Genomic DNA, 22,490 nt, shown 5'->3' with positions numbered 1-22,490 from the left:
GTGGCACTATGAACATATTGCCCAGACTCATGCCCGCGTGACACGTATCATACCTGCCACCCCATTAAAAAAAAGTTTAGTATCCTGCAGGTCACGCTAATATTCGTGCTCACTCCTGCTGCAAAGAAATGGCTGATACTCCGTGGCGAGTTCGGGTAAGTAAGCCAACAGACCGTGGCTACAGCAGACAGACCAGGAGATTCTATCATCTCTACCCAGTATTTCCTACTTATTTTGAGTCCTCCTCCTCGTTCTGTTTATATCTACCCGTGTACCTATCTGATCTTTTCTGTCATGTTTCCATGTCTATAAGACAACAAATACTCATGTCCTATCTTAGGGGTATATCCATCTCAGCTTTGTTCTTACAATCTAGTTTTCGCGCCATACCTATCTGAATATTGTGTTGCTTCCGTTCAACTTACCTGTTTTCTACTTGAATATTTTGCAAATGCGCACAACTTAATGTTTTGTTGATGTATGAGGGCGATGTTAAACAAAGTCAGCAACAGGCCTGACACTCAACTGCGTAGTTTTCACAACTTTAATTTTTGCCCAACGAACATTACTTGCACTGCAATATTATAAATATTGTGGCCCGCTTTCTTGCAGATATTACGGTAATCCACCCGGTTTTTTTTCAGACAGGGTGGTGACGCGCACCCATAGCTATGCATAATGTACACAAATAAGCGCAGTTGCTGTGTTCTTTAAAAAACCGGTTAGGCCAACTCGATCCGTCAGGTAGAAAGTTTTACCCTTGTGCACCACAGTTCAACGGCTGTACACTCACACATCACTGACTCTGTATAAGTGGTAGTTGGTAGTCTTACAACACAGCGGGGACGTCTACAGCTGAGAGTGAACCACGAAGAGTTCAGATTCTGAAAAGGTCAGACATCGTATTTTGAGCAGAATTGACTACAAATCTTGTTTCTCTTCTCTCTCTCGATTTCTCTCCCTGTGACGTACTATGTTGATCATGTGACTATTCCTGTCTATGTCAACCCGTGAGAAGACGTGTAGTGTGCGCGCACGTACTCTCAATGTCAGTCAGTCCATTGACTGGAACAAGAGTCCTTTCCCAAAACCTACGTGGTTATTTTTGTCTAGAAAGTTCAATTTGTCATTTTCTTCTTGGTAAAACGCTTTGAGCGACCTTTGATGATGTGGAAAAGCGCTTTACAAATCAGCATTATTATTATAATTGTTGTTGTTGTTGTTGTTGTTTGCAAGGATTGTGGCTCTTGTCAATAAGTATTTAATTTGATTTTTCTGCATCATTGTATACCGCTATCCATCCTTCTCGTGATCTTTACTGACCAACATTTGACTTCTACAATTAATTTTGAAGAAGGAGGACATTTTGTTTGTTTTTAGAGCTTTAATGTCGACCTGTCATTATAGTAATTATAGGCAAGTCATAATGTGTAACTCAGTGGTTCTTAACCTTGTTTGAGGTACCGAACCTATAAGTTTCATATGCACATTCACCGAACCCTTCTTTAGTGTCATCATGAATTGCGGGTGTGTCTTGACCTCCGTGGCGGAGGCTCCGCCGAACCCCTGAGACCGACTCACCAAACCCCTAGGGTTCGATCGAACCCCGGTTAAGAACCACTGGTGTAACTAAAGAGGATATATTATATAAAGTCTTTGATGTAATTGCGTGTCATTCCAGGTCATAAATTCATTATGGGTTGATATTGGACATTACTGGCAGCTTTTGCTGTTTTAAATTTTGCCCTCTTTATTGTGAAAGTTTAGTGAAATGTTTTAACTTGATATGAAACTTTTAACGTTGATGTGTTAATGAGTCAGCGAACACATTATAGTCTTGTGGTAGAGAGCTATGCAACTTTAAATTGTTTGTATTATTATACTTAAATATGGTCTTATTGTTACTGCTACTGAGTGACAGGTAGTCATAAGGTGCTAAGCAGTCAGTAGTTTATTTTGCTTTGTTGGTGGTGACGTACATACTAACATACAGTGTCTGTTGTGTGGAAGATGTTATCCATACGGCGTCTGCTGTGCTGCTGGTGATGATGAATCAGCTGTTGTTGCTGTTGACCTCATGCACCATCTGGTGACGTGACACGGCGTGTGATTCGATACTAGTGACGAGCAGGCAGTCTCTTCTTGTGCTGGTGACGCACACGCGGTGCATGCTGCTTCTGGTGACGTCTGCTGTGTTGATAATGCCGTCGCCAAATGTATTTAAGCGAGTACACTGCGACACCAGGTAGGGCAGGACAGGGGTGGGTCGAGTTCAATAGTTGTGCCCTCTTATTTCTTCTGTGATTTCCACACAAAGCGAAAGCGCGAAGGCGCGCGGTTAGTCTGCTTCGTCGCACAGATTGAAGGGAAGGATGAAATTCAGGGCAAGCAAGAGCGGGTAGGCACCACTGGGAGGGTTGACCTACCTGGCGACGCCCCAGAACTGGTCTCTTGCCCCACAGTCAAACCCATTGTTGTATCCCCTCGGCGCTAGCAGTCTACAGAAGACGCCAGGACCGGGTGACACTCGAGGCAGCACGTCACCAGTCTGGAACAAAGCGTGAGACGCAACACTTTAATATCACCGATGACTGAAAGACGGAACTGAAGTTAATGGCAAGAAGTAGACAGATTGCGAAAGATTGTTGTGCAGGGAGTAATTGTGCCTCTCCGCTTATAGCCGTTCACCCGACACCCGAGTGACGATCGCCAGGGTGTGGCCAAGATTTGTGCTTAATGTTGTCTGGGTGACTGCACGCAATAAATCTCACAAACCCTCGATCACTAGGAAGCTAGCGACTGATCAACACATCGGAGGTTCTTTTCGTCGTCTGGTTAATCAGGGTGAGTCCATGCAAGTCGCTGTGTGTTTGTGTGTGTGTGAGAGAGAGCGTGATAACAATGAAAAGGTGCCATCAGCTAGCATGAATGCTGGTCACGTGACCAGGATAAGCTGACAATAATTTCTGGCCGTTCTTGCCTGGGGATTGATTGTACGTGTTGACACATACTGTAGATCGATCGTGCCATGAAGATCGATATCTGTAGGTGAATGAGGGGACATATGCAACTGTTGACATTGGTTCTTCTGTCGCATGGATCGACAGAGCTAAAGAATAAGTTAAATTAGTTAATGTGCGGCTTACTTCTCAAGATATTCTGCACCACAGCAACATCTCAGGTCATGGAAAGTAATTGTCAGTTTAATTTAACCAGTGTAACAATCTGTGCTCTATATATGTTGTTGGTGTCATATGACAGCATGTTATACGTTACAGTCACCAGCCTCAGCATACTATACCCACTATATCATCAGGTTTAGCATGCTACACATAAGGCAACTAGCCACAGCAATGTTGACACTCAGCTCTGTCCTGTGTAAACACAGACTGTGGGAATGTGTCAACACAGACAAGTCTGTGAGAAAGTCAAAGAGCGACTGTACATGTACATCACAGGCAGACAGCGGATTATAGTCATTTCCATATCAAAATATGTTAAGTCAACATATTCGGCACATGAAACATTTAGAATGCAGACATGAAGACAAGATTCTTCCGATTATATGACAGTACTCAGACACATAAGCACACCAGGCTTCAGGATCTATCACTCACACCAGACCTCGTGACCATATCACGCACACACACACCAGACCACGTGACCATATTATCCACATGGCCAAGAAAGATGACCAGAACAGAGATGAGCAAGAAAGTGGAAACTGTATGCGGGCACAGAGTACACAAGGCTTTGAGTTCCACACAACTATGAATAAATTATACCAGGATTTGTCACAACGGGAACGACATTCAGAGTACAGACCAGTTCACACCGACAGCAGGTGCTAGACAACATTGTCACTTTTTCGTGTGTGTGTGTGTGCCATGGGTATGTGTGCCTGTGTAGATTGTAAGCTACGTACGTTGTCGCACCTGTTCTTTGGATGCTATAGGTGGTACGCATCGTCATTGTATCATTTGGGTTAAACGCTTTCGATCTTGTGACTTAGATACTGTTATAGTCTAGTAATCAAGTCACTATGTTTTACTTTACTTTTACTTTACTTTACTCTTGAACAGTCAAGAGTGTTGTTATAGTCCGCAATTACGAGAAAGACAGGAAAGGAACAGTTGGTGTGTATCGTGTGTGGGTGTGGAGAGTGTGGAAGTAGCGCCCATGGTTTGTGAGTGTGTCAAGCAACTGGTTCAATGGGTTTGATATCGCCATTCCTCCGCTTGCTCAGCTAGTCCGTGTGCACCACCTCAAAGCTGTTTATCCTGTGTTAGCCAGAAAAAGCACTCACAGTAGGTAGCAGGGCATGCCTACCTCGTGCTTCGAGGGCTTATGTCTTGGGCGTGGCCAGCTCTTTCCTAGCCTGAGCTTTCCGATTACCGGTGGTTACTCTAAAGAGTTCATCTGATAAGGTCTTTGTTCTTGCGTGCCAGGTCACAGGTGAGTGCCAGTGTTTAGTTTTTACCTGCCATGTCAGAGGTAAACGCCAGTGTCTTTGAGCTGTGAATTATACGACCCTTATTTTGCCTACTTGTCACTAAGCGGTCCGGTGGCGCAACGGTTAGCGCCTGTCACCAATACAGTGAAGGTTGGCTGCCCAGAGTTCATTTCTCGTCTCGGGCATGCTGTTCTTTCTTTGCACGTGGCATCTGTTTACAGGGCTGACTGCCTTGCCGTAATATAGCCTCAGTTGCTCAGTTGCACGGCGTAAAACACCAATCTTCCCCCTCCACCTGGCACTGACTGTCCTCTGAATCACCGCAACACGAGCAGACAGCTGTCCGCCAGTGTACCCGGCTATCCTGTACACATCAGTGAGAGGTGGGTGTCGGCTGTAGGCCAATGTATCCGCCCATCCTACACAAAGCAAGCATCTGCCTGGACACCAAAGCTGCTTCCACTAATCATCCACCTCATACACGCCAATAACAAACAAAAGTGTTAAAAAAATGGCTCATCTGTTCACACATGATCACCAAAATGCTGCAGCGTAATATTCGTGTCTATTAAGCAGCCCGACCAACTACAATAAATCACAAGGTACGAGCCTGTCTCGAGAAACAAATGGCGAAGGACGAAAGAGTTTGGGCAAAGCGTTGGTACTCACACGTTCTCTTTCCTCAAAGTAAATTTACTCGACAACTTCCTATACCAAAATCGAGAGAATAGTCAAAGGGAGTCCGGTAATAACATACGAATTTTTGTACGAAACCATAATCCTGTCTTTTATAATTCAATCCTCACAAATAAACACAATGCTTGTCATCGAATACTCACGTAAGTTTTTAATAAATGTTTATTCACTTCCGTTTTACTTATGATCTCTGTACTTGTACATTCTGTCTTTGTATATACATTCTCCGCTGTAGTATTCGTGATTTCTGTATGTTCTTTCAGAAGCAGCATGCCGCCTGCGGAGCGCATCCAGTGTGACGAGGACGGTGTTGCTCGTGCAGCAGTCGCTGTACACTGCGGTCAGCCATCCCTTCCTGAGCTTCTCACGTTGAACAAAAGGACGTGCTTGCTCCAGTCAGCCAGGACTAGCCAGCTTTGAGACCAACAACCGTGACCAATCGCCCCCAAGACCACCACTTGTTCCTCGAGTGTCTCAGACTACAGATTTGTTGCCCGTGAGGGGAGGCGTCGCAGCACAAGATGGCGGTCAGTCAGCTGTTTGGTGGCAATAGCAGTTTTTTGAAGGCAGGAAATTTTGAATACGAACAAAAAGAAACTAAGACTAAATACGACCTGAAGAAAAAGAAGCACATTTCTCCACCTGCTGGGGGTCTCGGTCAGTACAAACCTAAAATCTTGACCCTTGACTCTAGTGGACAGGTTCCGGCTTATACAGAAAGCGAAGACAAGAAAGCTTCCAACAAAGGACGTGCACCCCTTCTGCCGCACGAAGCGACCAAAGAGAATGGTTCTACGAGTGCTTTCGGCACCTTCCAAACAAACAATGGTATTAACACTAGCAGACCTTTCGTCGTCGGCGATAAAGACACTCCCATGGTGCTTTATGACACTCCTGACTTCAAAGAGGTAGCAAGTGGGCTGCACAACCTTAGTCTGACCTCGGAGGACGGGAGACAAGTCCCGACATCTTCGAGCACGCCTGGCATTGAGACTCGAAATCCGCTGTTCATGAAGACGACAGAAAACGAAAAAGCGACCTCCACCGAGAACAAACAGCAAGACATTTTCATTCCCGCCCCTGATTACGACGAAGAGGAAAAGACGATCGACTTCACTGACGATGGCGATGTGACGGAACAAGCCAGCCCTAGCCGAGGCAAACAAGTCTTTAAAGAATATGGCGGCGAGGACTTTGCCCATTATCTCTTTGAAGAAGAAGCGGAGACAGTAACGATGCGTCCGAAGCAAGTAAGCATCCAAGCGCAACGCAAGTCCCAGACCGAGGCCAAAAGGTCATACTACAAGAAACGTGGGTCGTCAAGCCCGTCCAAAAGACTGAGCAAGAAAGACAGGGCGGCCTCTGGATCCCTCAGTTCTCTCCGAAATTTTACATACGCTGATTCAAAGTTTGGGACAGTATCAATGGCAGAGAAACCTCGCACAAGTGTGAGGTCGCTGACGGACGTGGAGGTGGAGGCTGAGGTGTTTGTAGACACGGGTTCGTCCTACGAGACCTTCTTACGCTCCATCAACGGAGAGTTTGTCAATGGGGCATTCACCAGCGATGAGTTAGCATCTGTTCCAAAAATGAGTAAACCTGACCATTCTGAAGGTTCTCAGAAACAAGGCAAAGACACGCTATGGAAGCGGCTGACCTGGCGATTTAAGTGACAATTGAAAAATTTCTGACTTTGCCACGTAGGCAAATGTGTAATATTCTTAATGAACAAATTGAAACAACTGAACAAACTGGCTTTGTCAGTTGGAGGAGGGATAAAAAGGAAGCGATAACTTCAAGGAAAGTATCTTTATTTCGTGTGTTAGTTTGTGTGCACAAGTGTGTGAGTGTGCTGGTTTTTGTGTATAGGTATGAATATAAATGTCAAATCCAATGTAGCATAAACGGAAACTGGTTGGGCAGCGATTCCGGTACAATCATATTTTCGATTTCCACTTAGGGTTAACTTGCTTGTAAGTTCCCTTTCTTGTCATCTTCTACTGAACACAGTTTTTACTGCATTGTACTTAAATTCTCAGGTAGCCCAACTAGGGACTGATCGACATACCTGTAGTAGTTTGCGTTATTTGAATCAACAGCTGAAGTTGCCACATGCATAAGATTGTTAGGTACAACGCTTGATTATTTATGTCTAATTGACACTTTGACAATTAATAAATTCATAACATGCATGATGATGATGAAGAAGATAATGACGACGTCTATGATGATAGTAATGATGATGATAATAATGATGTTCTTCTTTCATACACACCATCTCTCTCTCACACATACACACAATTTATCTTTTTTATATCTGTACACTGTATTTACTAAAATCTAAGCCACTATATACAGTCATGCACGCACTGTGTACCTAAGTGGGGGTGGCTTCGTATAACTCGGGAACATATTATGAAAATATTCTTTATCAGTTAACAGTATTATTCTAAAGTGTTAAAAAGTCTTGGAATTAATCTGCCTTTCCTCTGTGGGGAAAACAATTCTACACACGACTAGCTCTGGATTAGCAAGTAATGTACTCGATACTTTGAGATATGTGAGATTCAGCCATGTAGCTTCATAAACTCACTCAGGTTATGCTATGGCGCACTGTTATGGTCCAGAATTGCAAGTGAACATTTATTGCACACAAAACGAAAAGAGCAGGCTTAAACCTACAAAAATAAACTTTACCACAACCAATGAAAGTGGACATGTAGTATCTTGCTGCATCCCATTCAGTGTTTCCAAAGTCGAAAATAAAGTAATTGGTAAATGATTGAGGAAGCGGGTTGTTCCTAGATATCAAAGAATCACACTGCCACTATTGCCGCTATTGACACACTAAGGTGGCTGTCGACATTGGATTACGGAAGGTAAACCACCCATGTGAAGGTAAATCACCTGTCAAAATGAAATCAAAAAGATTTAGCAAGAGAGGCCACCGAGGCGTGGAAAGTGAAGCCCCGCTGTCCCGCATTCCCCCGACACTCCCTCCTTTACTATATATTAGTCTTCACACAAAGATGTCTGGCTGGTGGTTCATGGTGTGCTGCGCCGATCAGCTGCCAAACTCTCGAACTAAAAGTTTTCGATTGTTATTTTTTTTAGAAAGACGAAGACAAACAAATAAACATCGTTTCCTTTCTGAACAGATTTAACATGTTGCATTTATTGTTGGTTTTGCTGCATGTTTAGTAGTTTCACTAGTCTTATGTTTCCATAGATGCAAGAAGTTGATGCAGAGTTGCCAGCGAAAAGATCTGTGCCAGCCTGCCTTGTAGTTATATGCGAACCCAAGTCCCCAGCAGTTTTGGTTCTTTCTTGCCACTTCATTGAAGACGAACACTTTCTCTTGACACTGAACATCTGTGCTCATCGCACTTACACCACTCCAGCGATTTCTGACGCAGGATATGACTTCATCGAAAGATGCGAAATCTCGCAGTTTGCCATCATCAATTCTGCCGAGGAAATATCGGTTCCTGAAAAAAAAATGTAACCTATATTGCTGCTTATAACGTCAAAGAGATACACAAAAGGAAAGTGTGTGCTGAACGTAAATTATTAATTACGCCAAAGCAAGAGGAAACAGTAAGAGAGACGCAATTGTCAGTTAATCAAGTATCTCACGCAAACGGTGGGGTAGTAGCCCCAAAAGCAAACGGTTGCGGACGAACTAGATCAGGCTGTATTCAGGAAATCTGAACAGTTAATTGCTTCACATAGCCCAATTATAGTACGTGAAAGCTCGGTTTCTGAACAGAGACGAATTAATTCACTCATGTAAGCGCATACCAGGCAGTCTCGTCGCCTAGCTAATGGGTTGTATTTAAATTTACGGCTACATTTTGTATTATAAGGAAGCAATATATACACTGTTGCGTCCGCAAGGAAAAAAGAGGAAAACGTCAAAACTGCAACATCTGTAAATATCCATGCACGTACATGCATATAATAAGTATTTTTGCACAGGCATTGCGTTTAAAATGTCTATGTCATTGCGTTTAGATGTCACAACTGTAATCTCTATGTGTTCAAAAAATGTCACTAATTACATGCAAAACCATTGCCATGTGTATTAGAACCGTATTTTTTTTTCTAAATTAGAATAATTTCTAATTTAAATGTTTTCGATTAGAGAAGTTGCTAATTTCAAGTTTCCAAGCTCTGTTTATCCGATATGTACGCAAACGTGTGCGCCTAAATCTCTCTCTTTCTGTGTGCGTGCTCAACTCAAGTTGCCAGGATCCTCAGAACAAAGTTGCCTCACGCCTAAGCATGTTTACTTTGTTTACTTCAAACCACGAGTCTGTATCCCCGTCCGTGTTCAAACTCTGATCTTGTCCATCTCTTCGATTCAATTCTCCTGATCTTTCGATTCATAAAAAAAAAAATCTTTTTCATCAAAACTATGTTCTCTAGATGCAACTGCCATTAAGAAACTGTTGTCGATAGTGACAACTATGGAGCTCTTCTCACAGAAACAAATAAAACCGATTGACAACAGGGGAGACGACTTGTTTAAGAGGCGCCGAGATGGAAGTGAAAAATAAAAAGAAGATACTGGTTTGTCAGCTCTAGACTTTTATTACTTCAGAAGAGGTAATTATTTTTTTTCAAAATCAAGCAATAATGTATTTTAATTGTTGAAATCAATGTTATTTATTTTTACCAGTGATCACAGCGAAAACACGGACGTATATTCGTGAGCAGAACGAAAACAATCTGCACTTACTGTCATCGGTCAATCTGACAGCCTGACAGTGTCATAATTTAAAGTCGAAGCATTTTGGAACATGTAAATACGAAAACATAAACAATAAAATTACAAATAAAAATATTTATATAAAGCTGCGCGAATCTCTACATGAAAATATATTTTTAACAAAACACTATGGCTACTGTCTTCCACAGCACATCAACTTCAATCACTATTCAGTGAAGGGTTAGGTCCTTGGCTGGAAGTGAAAGGTGGGTAAAAGCCAGTTATCGTATTATAACATTGATTTTTTAATTTAAGAAAAATATTGAATAATTCAAGTATTTGTCATGGTATTACTTAAAGATCAACTTTGGACTTTTAACTCCCATAATAATCATTGGATTTAACATCATTATATATTACATCCACTCACATGCACATACAAGCAGTTAGATGCAAGTGTTATTTTAGGTGCATATAATCAGATTTGCACATTTATATTACAAGTATTGTTTAAGTTTATTAATCTTTTCGTGTTCTTGGCACATTTACATATATGGCTGCTTTTGATAGTGTCTTGCTTTATCTGTTCTCTAATTGTTTGTGTCTGACATATTCATAAAAATAGCTCTGTTTATTTCTTCTTTTTTGCCTCTGCCTGTGTGTCTGTATTTTAATGTGTAGTGTCAATATCGATGATTGTTATTTTGCAGTTGTGGTTTATTTGTATCAAATGATGATTTTCTGGCTTGAAAAAAATGGAGTGGAAAAGGAAGTTTTATGACATTGTGAGAGAAACAGAGTCTAATCTCACTAAGGCTCGGGTAAAGTTTGTAAATGTTTTGTTTTTGTTTTGCAAATATACTTAAGATATTTGTACAAATATAGAATGAATATAACTGCTAAGTTCTGATTAGGATTGAAATATAAAAACTTTGTGGTATATTTCTAACTTAAGAATGGACCTGCTAAAACATTTATTTATAAGAAAGATCATTCTTATTATTACTTCCTCATTCAAAAACAAGCAGCAAACATTTAACTTAATTAATGCAGGCAATAAAATTAAACATTCATTTTTTATTTATTACAGAATGATGATATTTAGAAAAATTCTCAGGCACCTGTGTTTAATTTGATTTTTTTCTGCATTGTTCTGTAGCGCAAACTTTATGGGCATGGCAACATTGAGGAGACATGTTCACAAGAAGTATACAAATGTGAGTTTGTAGGTAGTTCAGTTCTTTTGGTCATATTCCCAGCTTGTTCATCACTATGTACTTATCTTTTAATTGTTATTGCTCATTCTGGACTTATATTTGTGGTGCAGTGAAAGACCCTTTATCATCCACCATTACATCCTCCACTCCAGCACTGGCTTCCTGGTCACCAGTTCAGTGGAGGGATGATAGCAACATAGGCAGTCACCATTTGGGATCATGGCCAACATCAATGTCTGCGCAAAGCAGTTGGGAAGTCAGATCTTTATTGGAAAAAGTAGATGCTCAGAATCAGGTGAAGAATAATCAGAGAAGTAAAATTATACTGGGTACCAAGATATTAGGTTGATATATATGAATCTGTGTGTGTGTGTGTGAGAGTGATGTTTATGAAAGTGTTTGTGTTGCACATAAGGTAACAATACTATCGTTGATGTTGTTTCAATGTTGAAATGCTGATTATGATACTTCTGGGTGGGTTGTAGAGCTATAAACAAGGTTGTGATGTCATCATATTGGACATTGGGCCACAAGCTAGATTAGAGGAATTGTGGAGGGCTATAAACAAGGTGTGGTGTGAAAACTACTTGGTCTAGTCAACCCAGTGACTTCAGAACAGTTGCTCTTACATCACTTAGTATGAAAGCACTTTGTTATTGTTTTTCTTGAGCATCGTATAAACTATTTATCTTTTCCAGGTAATACATAAGATGGAACGGTTGCTAAAATCACTGGATAAAGAAAGAGATGAATACAAACAACAGATTCGAGATTTACGAAGTAAGTGATTACTAGCTCCCAGCATGATAATAACAAATTTGGTTGGATTTCTATACATGTTTTACCTTGAAAGTCCCATAATAATATATATTTGTATGCATTGTTCATGTGAGAGTGTGTGTGTGCATATACTTACCTGATTAACTGAATGACTTGACAAAACATAAGCTGCTAGGAAAGGAGGAATACTTTGGCTTTTTTTTTTAGTCTGTACTTTCATCATGTTTTCCTGCATTTATTCACTTTCATCACAGATACTTTTCCCTGCTTTTCCCTCGTATGCTGTCCATGTTTCACTCTTGTTCTTAAGTGCTAAGAGCATGCTTCTTAGGAGTGTGAGTATGCACTTTACAAATTTTGCATTTATTATTATCATAATACTTTTCTAGCAATACATTTTTGTCTTTTTTTGTTTCAGATGAAGTAGGGGGGCTCGTGTCACATCTGAATGTGTCACGGACATCAGATTTACAGGTTGAGACTCAGGTGGACCTTATGAGGCGGGAAGTCATGGCAGAAATAAAACGTCTTAAGGATATGCTTCATGAAGGAAGATCTGCCACAACTTACTCAAGTTTGTTGGAAAGAGGGATGGCTAAAGACATTCGAGACATGTGAGTCTTATAGCAGAGCTAGAAGTGTTGTCTTCATTTATCTACATGCAAAGTCTGTTTTTCATCCTGCAGCAAAACATTTGTAATAAAGAAATACAAGTAGGTCATATTTATACTAATGATTAAGAAATAAACTAGACCATAGCAAAACTCACCGTGTTTCCCTTTATCCCTTCACCAACAGCCTCCTTCAATAAACATTAGAGTCACTGTGGTCCAGCATACATATGTATGCAGAGGGAGTCTTCAGTCAACTGGATGATCCAGACTAAATGTGCTCCGTTTTGTTGAAACAAATTTAATTGAATGACTTAATGAAAAGGATGACTTTTGTGACTGATCTGGTGAGTATGGTGTTTCTTTTCAGCAAGCAAAACATACAGGAAGAGTTAGACAGAGTACAACAAGAAGTGAACCAAATCAATCGGCGTTTAGGTAGGTACATAAACTTTCTCTAAGCACATTAGCTCTGGTTGGTTGTGTGCTCATTGCTTTTGGTCTTGCAAGTAAACTAGTTTATTTTTAATTTGATAATGAGCTTATATTTCTGGTAGGAAAAAGATAATATGTTTCTTGTTTTTTATAAACTGAAGACAAAATCTACACTTTATGAAATTTTGTTTTGAGTATATCTTTGTCATGCAGGAAAATTAGAGGTGGACATCACAGCACATGATTTAAGTCACAGAGATATTCATGGTCCTGAAGAATGGGTAGGACTTTGAAGGTTTTTCTTAATTTTGTGTGATTTGGAAGTAATTTTTGTAATATTGATTGCAGACTTATTTTTCATTTTATATTTAACCACAATTACTAATGCCTTAACATAAGATCATACAACAAACCATAAGTTTTCAAGGAAAAATGTTTTTCAGGATTTTGAAACATACTTTTCAGAGAAGGCAGTGTAAATGTAGTTGTTATCCAGCAGATAAGAAGTGTTTGATGTTTGAAATGAGAATTTTGTGATTTTGGGATTTTTGTTGCAGACCTTACGTGAGTCATCTCGTGTGAAGAATTCATCAGTTCCAAAAGTACCTCTACACCAAGATTTTTCCCCAGGATTTAATCCTGTGAGTGCAATACAGATAGAACATCTCAGGTAAGCTGGGAAAATAAAGACAGGTACAGGTAAAATTATAAATGGCTTTTATTTTGCTGCTTGTTAGCCTTGGTTAGCCTTTACAGTTACAGCATACCAGGTAAACTAAGTACAATACATGTTCAGTTTTATATCTGTCAGTTTGAGGAAATTTAATGCTTATGATATAAATAAAACTGTCATGTATTTGTGGGAAATGATGGAGGGTGCAAGGTGCTATGCAACTCCATGCTGTTTGTCCTAATCCGACCAAATTTTGGAGGAGTTCTCCTTTTGTTTATAAGAAAATCATCCTACTTGTCATTTAAATTCCAGCAACTGGCTTGCTATTGATAGAACTCCTACCAATGAAAAAAAGTAATAGCTGAACAACTCGCTCCAGTCAACCCAGTCCACACCTGATCACTGAGTTCATGTCACTGGCCTACATTTGTAGTAGTTGGTCACAAGTTTGCTGCTATTGCCATTACTGGAGTGAAAAAAGAAGACAGTTAACACAGAGGATAATTATAGTATCATGACACCTTATTGCTTTGGCGCATCTTTACTTAAAATGCACTTTAGCGTTGGTGCTTGTTTTCTCACATTTGTGAACTGGGCGAGCAACCTCCTTTGAAGATCTTGTATTACCTTAACACGTGTCATGAAGAGAATCTCTTTAAAATCTGGTGTTTACTTTTTTTCTTTCTGCATATGTGCAGGTCAACTGTGTCAAATCTGCATGAAAAACTTGACAAACTAGAAGGAAGACTCCCCAGTGCGGACTCAATCAGCAAGCAGCTACCAATGCCTAGCAATGGCACCACAGGTTTTCTAGTTTCTCACGCTAAATCTTCTGCAGACTGTCCATGTTATTAGTTGATGTTTTTATTGTGTATTTGTACAGCATGGAGCACTTAGGAAGCTATTTGTGAGAAGCATGTAAGCATTCTTTGATTTTCTACTGATCTGGTGGATGTTTATGATGGATATATCATCTTTTTTACTAGATGGGCTTGATACAGGATCAAGAAATTTGTACTTTTTATGAAAAGTTCTGAAAAGCAGATTTTTCTGTATTAAATGCTACAGGTAGCAGAATTACTTTTTTTAACAACAATGAAATAAAAGGAGTTTTATTAGATATGTGTTTAGAGCTAGGTGTGACTTCAAAGTCATGTATTGGATGTTTTATATATAACATCATATATAAACTATTGTGTAATTAGTTGAATGTATTGTGGCATTACAAAATGTATGTATTTTCCTCAGATTTGGGCTTCTCTCCATCACGCAAGCATTTAGCCAAAGCTCATGTGCTGGATCTAGACGATAATAACTGCAGTGACCTCACTGATTTAGATCTGTCTGCTGATCTTGATGGCAATTCAAGTTCCATTGATGACGATTTGAGTGATGATTCTGACATCCTTATGCCTAAAAAAACCTATGACATTAAATCCCATTTGAACACAAGTCAGAGAAGTTGGAAAAAGCAAACCAAACTCCAGACACCTGCTTCTGTCAGAGTATCATCTCCAGTTACTGGAATTCCCAGTGGTAAGTTCTTCAGTTGTAGAAAGAAGAAAAAAACTGATATCTTTGTCCTACATCTTTTACAGAGTTGATTTTTAAAATTGCAGAAGATAAAGTGCATGACAGATAACAGTTCCAGACCAAGTAGTTTTTGATAGATGGAGGATTTATCCCAGGTGTAGGTTTAAATTCCAGATACACTAGAAGATAATTTACAACACACCTGTTTACTCTTATCAGCTAGTTATATTCATTATGTGGAATTCTTCAGAATTATGGCTAAGGCGCAAAAATTACAGGATTTTTTTCTCTTTCTTTCCTTTTTGTCTTTGGTCCTAAAATCTCCCTTTCGAGCAATCAACACTATGAAGAAGAACATGGAACAGTTTATAAAGCATGAAAACATATGCTATGATGTGACACTACAGTTGGACATTAGTAGCTACAATAGCAGACTTAACTACCCCCATGTACAAGAGCTCATCAATTTGGACAACCAAATGGGTGCTTTCTTTCACATGACAATAGGCATCAACGTTCTCCCCTATCAGTTATACTGACACATTTTTGGCCACAACCCATCAGTGACCTCAGCCTCCAGGATCCCATTCTCCCATGACACAGTTCACCCTTCATGGCAAACGCAGGGGGCCTAAAGAAGGCTGCTGTGAAAACAGAAATCATAAAAGAGAGATTTATGGGAAATTTTGAAAAAGTGGATTACCAGAAGTCAGAGGATAGAATAGGAAAAATCAGCAGTGGAAAGATAAGAAATATAATGAATAAAGGACCTGTGAGACAGAATTAAGTACAGTAAGGATGAAAGAGGCACCCATCCAAAGAGAGGTTGGGTGTCCACCCCTGGCACTAGGAGCCGGGCCCACGAAGGCTTTCTAAGAGTTAACAGGTCTGTCATAAACATGCCGTGCTTACATAGTATTTGTTGCCTCAGAGAGCATGCACATTTGTGTGGAGTGTTTATTTAGTGTATTCAGTTGTTTCGAAAAGACCACTGAGTCTTTGTGTTTGTCCACAGAATTAGATGCAGATAGTCTTGACATGGACAGTCCTGTTGACTTGAACTCTTCAGAAGTGGATGACAGCATTGACTCGAAAGTTGACCATCTTTAAATTCAAGTCACAGTTGAGACTGTTAATTGCATAATTGCTAAAAATGCATTTAATACCATTGCAGCATATGAAGATGTTAAAGCTTATAAAGCAGCCTAAGATTACAATTTTCATGAGCAGTTTTCAGTTTTATCCTATAATACAAATTTTTTTGGTAATGCACTTACACCCATTGACATATCTATTGTGAAAGTTGTAACTAGCAATATTTATAACAACTTGTCCAGTCTTTTGTCCAGCTATGTTTTGTGTTCATTTTTTTTTTTTTTTTTGTGGTGAAAATGAGCATATGGTTTCAAATATATATATAGGCAATTACATATCTACACAAGAGGTTATCAAAAGATGTGTTCTGTTGGCAACTTGTCATTGTCTCAGGGTTTGGTTTTTTCTTTGGACTTGAAGGCAATATTTGAAATAGAAAAATTTTGATTTAATATTTGTTCAAATATTGAGGAATTAAAGGAAAATGTTCACAGAAATCTTTGGAGACTAAGAACATTTATGTGTAATTATATCATGTTTTTGTAACTTGCTACCATAAAAAAAAATGATAGATACAAAAGACCTCTAAAAATTTGTCTCCAGGAAGGCTATATTTATGCAGGATTATTGAGTTTTGACATTTTCTTGAGACACTTTAAAAAATAAAAAGCATTTACATGCTGAGCTGCTCAGTGATCATGGTGAATACTTGTATGCTGAAATAAAATTGTCCATCTAGCTCTCCTTATGGAACTTGCAATGACAGATTATCATTTCATCTTGTGGGCCCCACAGTACCTTAAGTAGCCATCATGGTCAAGTCCAGGAAAGTGCCCTTGTTCCAAGATGGAAATAATTTTTTTATTCTTTACCTTCTCCATGACATGTTTGTATTTGAGTACAGCATTATCTATTACAGTATTTTAAAAACTGGTTTAAATGGTTATCACCTGTTCAACATTTTTATTTTAAATTATTATTCTGAATGGGATGGCATGGGTTAGTGTTCTTTTCATACTGTAGATACAATTACATCCTCTTGCCAAGTCTTCCTCTTACTGCAGAATGGATGTTCCTGAAAGTTACCCCTAGGGAAGGATCACAAACCCTCCTTATGTCACCACCTTTGGCTCTTGCCCAGCATTTGGATGGTGATGTTGGGAATGTAGATCATTATCATACTGACTTGCAGTTCCTTGGAAATGCCTTACAAATCTGTCTTCTGAGGTAATTATAACCATAATCTGTACTAATCCTTAATAAGAAGCAAATATAGTGTGATTTAATGCAATTCTTAATCATATATGTAATAAAATCAAGACAGTAGAAACATATCAAAATACACCCAGTATAAAAAGTTGTATTTCTTGTGCTTGTAATGTGTGAATTTTTTCATTATGCTGTCACCACTAAAAACGTTCAAATCAAAATCAAATCAAATCAAAACAGACTTTATTGTCTGCCCAGGAGGACAGAAATTTGTCTTTGCTCACATACCCATACAGACATTTAACAAACAGTTAGGAGTAAAAGTGAGGAGTAAAATAGTGTTGATTGCACCAGTCCATCAAGGCAGTGTATGTTTATCCTAACAACAAACCTTGGGTGACCAAGGGCCTAAAAGCACTGCTGAACAAAAAGAAACATTTGTTCATCACGGGCAGAAGCCCACGACAGAAGATTAGTACATAGCATGATGCTATCCGTTGGGTGGGCAGAGGCTCTACGAGCATACTAGTTAGTCCGCTTTCAGTAGTTTGCCGGTGGACCAACGAGTGCCGACGAGATTGAAACAGAGGTCGAGTGAGCTCTCGCCATAAACCCGATGTGTCAGAATGCGGCTCGTGGTTACATCTTGAGCTCGCTGGAGGACCTGCCAGACGTCGTGTTGATGCTTCCGCATGACGCAAGAGATACGCCGAGAAAGATCTTGGGTGTCTAGTGGAGGCGTACGGCGAACGGAAGGATGTCGACATCAGTGCCACAGCAACGTGATGAGGTGGTCGACGAATACGCCGCGAAGCTCCAGAATTTAAGCAGGCGAGGTAGAAGGCGGCGCAGAGCGTCGAAGTGGCGGCGATTGACACCATCTCGGAGGACTGCAGCCCGACCGGTCAGGGAAAGTGACTGCCCCCGTCATCCGTAACAGGATGACAGGGAAATAAAGTGTAGCTGGCCTGACTGGAAAGTGTCCGACGGCGGAGGTTGTCATTTATGGCAGTTGAGTGATGGCGTTGCTCGACACCGGCAGTGAGGTAACGACGGTCACTGACGAGTGGGCACGAGGGCACATACAGGACTTACAGCTAAAACAAACTCAGGAGTGCGGTGGTGGACATGTTTACGCCAGCGTCTGAGGACGTTCCTATCCTGGTGGTCAAGGACCTGGTCGATGTGGTCACAAGTGAGCGCAGGAGGCGCGTGTCGCTTCTACTAGGGAAGAACGTCCTTGATCAGATAATGGACTCTACCGAAGATGTGGCGCAGGCAGTACAGGCAGCCGTGCATGAAGCTCATCTTGAGAAGACATTGTCAACAAAAGGACTGGCTAGGGCCGCTGGCAACACGCCCGTTCCAGGATGCCAATGGGTCTGACGTCCACACCAGCCACTTTCCAGAGGTTAATGCAGACCACCATGCCGAACTGTTTAATTTCAGTCCTTCTTGTGTACCTAGACGATCATTGGTATACTCCAAGATAAAGACATTCAACTGCGGGAGGCGCCATACCTTCAGGATGACGACAGTGAAGAGGAAACGCCAGGGTGGTATGCTACTCTTCCAAACCATCACCACAGAACTCTTGTGACAATGCCTGTGGTGCCAGAAGTAACAGTGTCTTGGTGTCAGATGACAGTACCAGAAATGAGTCCCTATCGTGTCCGAACCGCGCAGATCGCAGCGACTTACCGCGAGACAGGCAACAAACTCGCACAAAGTGTAGGATGAAACAGTTCGTGCGACGCTATGCCATGGCAATATGAATACCATGGATATATTTTTTAGTTGCGGTGATCGGTGACACCGTAGATGACACGTACGCATTGATCAGTTGTTTATTTTGCTAATTGTTCATTTTTCTTCAACTTTACCGCGGCTGCGTCCAGAAAATGTCATTGACAAGAATGACACACGAGGTGATGGCTGACAATAGATGTCAGCACTCACTCTTCTTCAGTCTCTGTTTGATTCCTCCTGAGTCCTTGTGCCTTTATTTAGGATGGTGATGGCTGCTGGCACGAAGGACCTCTGGTAGGCAGCTTTCCTTATGCGTGGTACCTTATGGCGCCTGCCTGAGGGCAACAGCTGGAAGCTAGTGTGGAGAGGGTGTTTCAGGTCCGAAATGATGTTATGTGCCATCCTTCTGACTGCATGAAGGTACAAGTCAGAAAGTGGCAGCTGTGCTTGACCAATAATTTTATTTGCCTGGTGGATGATTCTGGCCAGCCTTGCCTTGTCTTTGACTAGTAGATGACCATACCAGGCAGCGATGTTGAATGAGAGGATGCTCTCAACAAGAGACCTGTACACAGTCTCCAGCACCCCAGAGCTGACGTCGAAGCTGCGAAGTCTCCTCAGAAGGTACAGCCGTTGCTGGGCCTTTTTGTACACTTGGTTCACGTGATCACTAAATGAGAGCTTTCCGTCGATCACTGTACCAAGGTACCTAAACACAGCAGCCCTCTGCACCTGCTGTCCCTTGATTTGGAGTGTGGGGAGAGAGGGGTTGTGCCATCTCTTCCTTCGTAGGCTCTTCCAAAGGCCATCTCCTCCGTTTTGTCAACGTTCAGATCCAGAAAGCTGCGGTCAAACCACTCCTCCAGCTCCCCCACAACAGCCAGGTACTGTGACAGGGACTGCTCGTCTTTCAGGCAGCCCACAAGGGCCATGTCATCTGCATATTTAACAAGTTTGAGAATAGCACTGTTAATACTAATCCCATTTGTATATTACAGAGAACAGGATGGGGGAAAGCACACATCCCTGAGGGGTACCCGTGTTGAGGATCTGCTCATCTGACAGAATCATTCCATCCACTGACAAATAAACTCCGTCAGACGAGCTGCTGGACCCTATAGTACCTGTCGGTGGAACTCTGAAACCCACCCTCTGTGGTCGTCCTTCAGGAATGATCTGATCCATAGAACTAGGCCAGTGTTGACATCCAGGTCTAGTAGGCGCTGTACAAGAAGGTGTGGCTGGACCGTGTTGAAGGCGCTGGAAAGTCCATGAACAGGACCCGAACATAGGTGCCAGAAGTGTCCAAGTGTTGTAGGATAGTATTTAAAAGCGTGAGAGTTGCATCAGACACCCCCCTGCGTGGCTTGTAGGCAACTGCAAAGGATCCAGGCGATCAGCCATGGTGGGGATTAACAATCTTCCACAACTCTCTCCAAACATTTGGCCACAACAGACGTGAGAGCCACAGGTCGAAAGTCTTTCAAGTTGTAGCATGAGGCTTCTTTGGCACTGGTATTATTGTGGATGTTCTCCACACGCGGGGGACACTATGAGAGTCAAGGGAGAGCTGAAAAAGTCTGGTAAAAACACCACTCAGCTGACTAGCACACTCTTTGAGTACTTTGCCTCTCACGTGGTCAGGTCCAGGGGCTTTACGTTGGTTCACATGAGAGAGAAATTCTGACAACATCTCCCTCACAGATGGTGACAGTGGCTGCCGACAGTGAAGAACATATATTTTCTGCTTCATTGCTGAAGTCTCTCACATCAAACCGCGCGTAGAAAGTGTTGAGCTCATTAACAAATGACACTGGGTCATCACACTTTACTCTTTGTGTCTTGCGTTCTCTACCCATCATGGTGTCCAGGCCCTTCCAAGCATCTTCTTGCGTTGCCCTCAATTAATTGCTTTTCTACCTTCTTTCTGTATTCCACCCTAGCCGTTCTTGCCTTTGCCCTGAACTCCTTCTCCTTTTTCTTTCACTTTCTGTTTGTCTCCTTGCATAAAAGCTATCTTCTTTTCATTGAGACAGTGCTTCAGTCCTTTACCTAGCCATGGTTTGTTATTTGGATAGCTGCAGATCTGCTTGGTAGGGATGACAGACTCTTCACAGAAGGTGATGTAAAGAGTGATTGTGTCTGCCAGACAGTCCAGGTCGTCTCACAGGTAGTGAAGAACAGATCCCAGTCAGTGACCTCTAGGCAGTCTCTGAGCATCTCAGTTGCTTCATTTGTCCAGGTCCTAATACATAGTGTTGTCGGCTTTTCACGTTTAAGGAGCTGTCTGTATGTGGGTAGCAGATGAACAATGTTGTGGTCCGATCTGCCCAGCGGCGGCCGGCACTTGGAAACATAAGCGGCCGGCACATTACCGAAACACCTGTCTAGCGTTCTGTCGAGGCGGGTGGGACACGTGACGTATTGATGGAGACAGGGGAGCAGCTTACAGACATCACAGCGGTTGAAGTCACCGAGCAAAAACACAGGCTGATCAACTGATCTTGTTGTCGCTCGATTATATGTGTCTGCAATGTGCTCAGCTGCAAGGTTGAAGTCTGGGCCGGGCACATAGACGAGGACCACAGTGATTTGGCCGAATTCACGAGGTAAATAATGCGGCCTGAAGGACACTGTCAGTATCTCATAATGGGGGGTACTAGTCTGTTCTCGTACTGTGTAGTTCGTGGCCCATTTCTCATTTGCAAGCATACACAAGCCTCCCCCCTACATGCTTGTTTTGTCGCTTGTGCATTCCTGTCAAATCGAATCGTTGTGTATCCTTCAAGTCCGAATGTCTCCTCCTCTGTTAGCCATGTTTCAGTGAAACAGAAGAGGTCACAGCGTCGGTAGTCTCCATCGAATTTAATGAGCGCAGAGAGCTCATCCTGTTTGTTGTGGAGAGAGCGCACATTCGACAGGGTGATGGCTGGCAGTGGATGTCGGCACCTCTCCTCTTCAGTCTGTGTCTGACTCCTCCTCTAGATCCTCTCAGTTTCTTTTTTCTTTGCCCGCCCTGTGTCGGAATGTCACTGAAATTCACAACAGGGGCCTGTGTGGCCTTCTGCCTCAGCGATAGCAGAAAGTCCCGACTGTAGATCAGCATGAAGACAGCGCCACTCTAAACACATCGAAGTGTGAAAGTCTGCCGTACAGGCACACACGCATAGACTACACTACACTGCTCATAGCACGATCATGGCAGATCTATCACCGATTCAACTAGGTATTGGGATTGTAATAGATCTACCTGTAGGGACGATACTCAGTCACTGAAGGGAGTGTTATCAGCCAGATAGTCCCGATTGGCCGCACCTGTAGTCCGTTT

At 41.7% G+C, this 22,490-nt stretch overlaps 2 protein-coding genes and 1 long non-coding RNA gene across 3 annotated transcripts; 2 read left to right on the top strand and 1 right to left on the bottom strand.

The window, feature by feature from the left end:
• Positions 1-664: 664 nt before the first annotated feature.
• Positions 665-8,307, top strand: LOC112573911. The gene is made up of 2 exons (XM_025254612.1): positions 665-892; positions 5,413-8,307. Exon 2 carries the CDS (start codon positions 5,671-5,673, stop codon positions 6,820-6,822), a length of 1,152 nt encoding a protein of 383 aa, XP_025110397.1. The 5' UTR covers positions 665-892; positions 5,413-5,670; the 3' UTR covers positions 6,823-8,307.
• Positions 8,305-9,579, bottom strand: LOC112573912. The gene is made up of 2 exons (XR_003101299.1): positions 9,442-9,579; positions 8,305-8,637 (listed from the first exon to the last, which is right to left on the bottom strand). It is a non-coding gene; the product is annotated as an uncharacterized LOC112573912 (long non-coding RNA).
• A 38-nt stretch (positions 9,580-9,617) lies between these two features.
• On the top strand, positions 9,618-17,565 carry LOC112573910. The gene is made up of 13 exons (XM_025254611.1): positions 9,618-9,757; positions 10,070-10,126; positions 10,571-10,681; positions 11,020-11,077; positions 11,188-11,372; positions 11,776-11,857; positions 12,276-12,471; positions 12,839-12,906; positions 13,117-13,184; positions 13,461-13,573; positions 14,275-14,381; positions 14,825-15,112; positions 16,125-17,565. The coding sequence occupies exons 3-13, from the start codon at positions 10,616-10,618 to the stop codon at positions 16,217-16,219; spliced, it is 1,326 nt and encodes a 441-aa protein (XP_025110396.1). The 5' UTR covers positions 9,618-9,757; positions 10,070-10,126; positions 10,571-10,615; the 3' UTR covers positions 16,220-17,565.
• Positions 17,566-22,490: the final 4,925 nt, after the last annotated feature.

Source organism: Pomacea canaliculata, linkage group LG10 (genome assembly GCF_003073045.1).
Source record: "Pomacea canaliculata isolate SZHN2017 linkage group LG10, ASM307304v1, whole genome shotgun sequence".
Lineage (NCBI taxonomy): Eukaryota > Metazoa > Mollusca > Gastropoda > Architaenioglossa > Ampullariidae > Pomacea > Pomacea canaliculata.
This window is presented reverse-complemented; position numbering and strand designations above follow the sequence as displayed.